At 38.0% G+C, this 5,321-nt stretch overlaps 1 protein-coding gene and 1 long non-coding RNA gene across 2 annotated transcripts; one reads left to right on the plus strand and one right to left on the minus strand.

Moving 5' to 3' along the window:
• Window positions 1-396: 396 nt before the first annotated feature.
• LOC141646028 (uncharacterized) lies at window positions 397-2,654 on the minus strand. Its single transcript, XR_012545292.1, has 3 exons — window positions 2,521-2,654; window positions 2,315-2,423; window positions 397-633 (listed from the first exon to the last, which is right to left on the minus strand). It is a non-coding gene; the product is annotated as an uncharacterized LOC141646028 (long non-coding RNA).
• Window positions 2,655-3,476: 822 nt separating this feature from the next.
• On the plus strand, window positions 3,477-4,004 carry LOC141648921 (uncharacterized). The gene has a single exon (XM_074457627.1). The coding sequence runs from the start codon at window positions 3,477-3,479 to the stop codon at window positions 4,002-4,004; it is 528 nt and encodes a 175-aa protein (XP_074313728.1).
• The last annotated feature ends 1,317 nt before the right edge of the window (window positions 4,005-5,321 follow it).

The following is a 5,321-nucleotide window of genomic DNA, read 5'->3' on the forward strand; positions in this document are numbered from 1 at the left end:
AAGATCCTACGATCCGGATCGGGAGTTTAACAATAATGGTCTTGAGCATACATTACAAGTAAAAAGGTTCGATTTAAGAGAATTGTATACAAAAGTGAAATTATTTTTGGAATAATTAAAGTTAAGACTATTTTAAGAAGATCGGGTAAATAACTCGTCTTCTAGAGTTTAGTCTAAAGCGCAAACACTAAGTAAAGTCTCTTCGAGGGCTTCCTATGGAGAGTTTTGTCTAACTCGTCTTCGCTCATCCTTCTTATCAGGGTTTCTGTGACACCCTTAAATCTAGCCTTAAATAAATACGTAAATTCTACGGAAAAACTGGTAGGATATGTTTGTAAATGGTTCAACTAGTCAAAAACCTGCAATTTCAAAAAATTTCTTCCTAAACCATTCACAACCATTCCAACTCAAGAAGAGTGTCATAACCCTGCAACAGCTGATAAACTAACTTACATATATAACTAAAAACGCGGAAATATAAGGATACAAACCAAAAATAGAAAGGGAGACATATGTCCCTTCAAATTATATACAAACCAAAAGTATAAAAGGTTTACTAATAGAATAGCCAAAACTAGGTCCAAGGTTCCTTGCTCACTAGCCGTCTGTGACCCCAAACAAAGCATCAACAACCTGTCAATCGCATTTTATACAAACACGAAAGCCACAATTCAGTGGGGAGTAACTTCGAGTCCTCCCAGCCACGAATCGTCAAAATTTATGTAACATGTAATAAAACATGTAAACAAGATGATAAAGAATTCAATTATTCTAACATATGAGCCCTAAACTGACCAAACTAAACTAACATGTGAAACATTTAACAAATTGTAATCCAAACTCTATCAACCATAGCCGGCTTGCATCTCACCTTCTATGATTCATAGAATCATCAAACAAGAAAGGGCAATATATCAAAGACAGGCATAAGTTCTTAGCACGGTCAATAGTCACTTTGTAACTCGAGTCTATACCACGAGGTAGGGAAGGTAATCGAACCGGTATCTTGGCTCAGCGGTTACTATTAAGAAAACATGGCCAAGAGACAACACAACCCTAGCCTAAAATCTGCCTTGAGACCTAGACATGCGGATACACACCACCGCACCCAAGACCCACAACTTTTTTAAAACAAAGTGAAGTGAGTACCCTAAGGACACCACCGAAGGGTTGGCTAGTACTTAAGCCGACCCCATACTATCAAAATAAGTACCGAGGTCATGCCCCAACTTGGATAAACATCCACTAGTCAGAACACAAAGGCTATCAAGCGGTGAACATATACTCGTCAAAGACTATAAAGACCTATCTATGATGAAGGCCGAAATACTCACCTAGGACCTAGTCCCGCTAGTCCCGACTTGAATATTTTAGCCCACACCACACATGACTCACCACACAAGTCAAGTAAGACACCCACTTAACCTTAAGAGGGCAAAAAGTCCTACTTATCAATATAAATTCTAGCATTCTATCATGTGAAAGGCTTATAATGTCTATTTACAGCATACAATCCAACAGTATCCTCAATAAGTATTCAATACTAATTTCTAATTCTAACAATAGTAACCATATTAAAGGCTTCAGGGGAAACTAGGGCCATTTCTACAATACAAATCACTATTAAATTCAATAAGCTATACATGTGAACAAAAGCTTGATAAATGGCCTAAAACAAGAAAAAGGCCGATTATCTAAATCATTCAACCGAATTTTTACCCGCAACCCCTGACCCTGCGGACAGTAACGGGTCAAATTGCGGCTGACCCATCACTCAATTAACTGACATCGCATCAGTCAAAGGGACTAAGGCTCAGTTTTCGGCACAATCAACAAAACATTACAATTATCGCTATAAAATTCATTTTGTAAACTATCCTAACATGTGATAACTATTAATATAAGCACAATTTCTCCCATTAACATAATTTTTGTTACTAGTATGCTTCAATTCAAATTACTACCCTTTTGTTACTTATTCTATTCTAATATTAATTAACCCGAAAAGACCAATATTGTACGAAAAACCGCAAAACAAGCACGGACCAACCCGGGCTGCCACGGGCCTGCCACGGGCCTGCTGCCCGTCCCCTACACCACCTTATTTTTCCATTTTTGTTTAGCAAGAGACCGTCTGAAAATTAATTAATCGTCCCCAATTCAACTTTAATAATTTAAACTAACAAAAGGCACAAATTAAACATGCATACAACAAATTTATCATGTGAAAACTACTACTCAAGTAAAAATCACCAAACATACAAAAATCAAAAACATGTGACGATCTTTCGTCGAGTAACTCGAAATATGTTACCTTAAGCTAGAAAAAGAGCAATTAACACCTTGAAAACCCAAACCCTAACGACACTAGCCGCTATCCTCTACAATATACGAGTCCCCGAACTCGTCTTCCAATCCTTCACCTAAATAAACAATTAAAACACAATAATAAGCATATAAACCGAAAATACCGAAAATTGGTCTTAAAACAACTTCAATAAAACTGAAATTAAATTGTACCAAGTTGTAGATCGCGTCGAGGGGATTCCGGAAAGGTAAATTATGCGAAAAACGGACTAGTAACGAAGAAATTACGTCGATTTTGAGCTTGAAATTATGTTAATGGTGTTTTTGGTCTTTTTGAGATGTTGATGGTGATGATAGGAACCAAAATCAGAAAAAGAAAGAATAGGGGGAGGGGATGCCGCGTGAAAGGAGAAAGGAAGGGAGAAAAGGAAAGTGCGGGATTTTTAGTCGGGATTTTTACGAGTCGGTTTTGACTCGTTTCAATAATAATTAAATCCGTAAGTCAAATGCAAATTCCGTCAAGACCAAAGTTTTTAAACACGAGATTACAATAAAATTGAGTATTCATACGACCCATTTCCAATTTCGTTTACCCAACGTTCAAACGAATTGTCATTTTCCCCCCGATACGCCCTTATTTCGAAATAAAAGATTTTACACGGTTTAAACTATTTTTAAACATTTCAAAACTATCAAAATAAATACTTTTCTTCAAAATATAATAAAATTATATTTCTTTGAATTATTTTTACTTTAATTACCTTAAATATCAAATTTTATTTGATTAATAAATTATTTCCGAAATATATTAACGGTCCGAAATTTACGGGGCGTTACAGTTTCTACCTTCTATCAGGTTTCCCTGCTTTGCATGGTACGCCTTTGTAGGTCTGCTTACTTATGTTCGTGTTTTTTTAGGGTTTGGGTAATATTAGGGTTTGCTAGTAGATTGTCTTTTTTTTGTCTGTTAGTTGTTGCTTATGGAGAGGGGAGAGAATTCTATGCGTTGAGCAGAGAAGGAACCCATGTTTTAGGAGAGGAGGGGTGACGATGATGTGTTCGTTTAGGACGATACTGCAGAGGACGGCGTTGAGGACAAGTCTCGACTGCTGCTTGTCGGTAAAATTTGGGCACATAGAACAATCAATTTCAAAGCTGCAGTTGATACTATGTCTAATATTTGGAACCCTAAAGGGTTTATTACAGGAAACGTCGTGGATGCGCGGGATAATATTTTTGTGTTTCGATTTAAAGAGAAGAAGGATAAGCTTCGAGTGATCGATGGTCAGCCCTGGCACTTTGATAAGTTTATTTGGTGCTTTAATGAACCAATTGCGGATGGAAAACTAGTTGAAATTCCATTGTATAATCTTCTACTTTGGGCAGAAATTTATGATCTTCCGCTTATGGGTCGTAATAATGAGGGTAATATTCGCAAACCTGGAACTCAACTATGCCAATTTGTGTGTGCTGATCAAACTCTTCTGCCAGAACTTGAGCGTGGTATTCGTATACGTGTGATGCGTGAAGTGCGTAAATTATTAAAGAATAGTATATGTAGTCGAATGCGGGATGGTAGAATTATAGAATTTGACGTTAAATATGAGAGACTTCCAACTTTCTGTTATGGTTGTGGTGTTTTAGGACATGGGGAGAAAAATTATGAGGATGGACCGTTTGCTAACGAGGATTTATAATTCAGTGACAGTTTGTGTGCGCCACCACGACGAATTACAAAAACTCAAACAATGGGTAGAAGTGGCTCGACCAAAAATATGAGTGATAAAGACGGTGAGGCTAATAAGCGGATTGCGGAGGATGATATGCGTCAGATGATTGATAAATTGCAAGCCATAACTTTGACTTTTAAGGGGTTAAAAAGAGTGGTGGAGGTGTTGTGCAGTGGATGGAGAGTTCAGAGGAGATGTTACATGATGGGGTTGTGGGTTTGGTCGATGAACATGGTACAGACAATATTTGCGTTAATGCGAAATGGTGGTTAATAAGCTTGGACAATCACAGGTTAGCTTAGCGGAGAGTGATTGCAAATCAATGGCGGTGACGCACTACTACGAAAACGCGGGGTAGTGACGGAAAATATGACGGAAAACACAAGCCGTCAGATAACACGGGAAACTGACGGTTTTCTGACGGAGTTTCCGTCAGTAATAATTCCTGACGGAAATTCCGTCAGATAATATTGGCGCGTTGACAAAGTCAATGGCGCTAAATAGTATGTGACGAAAAATCCATCAGAAAACCCTTAATTCTAATGGAATATCCGTCAGATATTTCTCACACACTGTGGTGCACACCAGCTGTTAGTGTAATACCTCGCAATTATATAGACTAAGACTCGACCGAGTAGACGATTCACTCGGCCGAGTGGAGTCCCACTCGACCGAGTGAAGGACCGAGTACCACTGGGCAGTAAGCTGGAAGCCTGTAAAGATAGTCACTCGACCGAGTGACCATCCACTCAATTGAGTGGAGCTCCCACTCGATTGAGTGGCCCGACCACTCGACCGAGTGGACCGACCAATGCAGCTTATATGGGAAGTTTGTTGGTGAGATGTCGCTTTCGGACCTTATCCCTTCAGATTTTTCACACAAAACCCTTCTCAAACACTATTTACACCACTCTCTAAACTCCTCCAACATCTCTCTAAATTATTCACCAACAAATTCTCTCAAAAACCCTAGCATCTAAGTGAAGAATCTTTGCCTCCTTGTTCACTTATCTTGTTTGTAAGTCAATTTGTACTCCACTTCCTCTAATCTTATCTTAGTAATCTTGATTATCATAGTATACTACCTCATAATTAATTAGGTTATGAGAATTAAGAGGAATAATTAAAGTGTTTAATTAGTAGATTTATTATAATAATTTGTAGTAATGATTTTAGTAATTAATATGTGTAGGGAGCTTTATTGAGGAGCATTTCTAGTGAATAGCTTGTGGATTTGTGAAGATAAGCTTAAGGTAGGGTTTTCCCTACTTGGCTATGATGATA

The sequence above is a fragment of the Silene latifolia genome, chromosome 3 (genome assembly GCF_048544455.1).
Source record: "Silene latifolia isolate original U9 population chromosome 3, ASM4854445v1, whole genome shotgun sequence".
NCBI classification, from domain to species: Eukaryota; Viridiplantae; Streptophyta; class Magnoliopsida; order Caryophyllales; family Caryophyllaceae; genus Silene; species Silene latifolia.

What these genes read in the sequence shown, in the direction of transcription:
- LOC141648921 (XM_074457627.1), top strand. Translation starts at nt 3,477, where the DNA reads ATGTCTAATATTTGGAACCCTAAAGGGTTTATTACAGGAAACGTCGTG.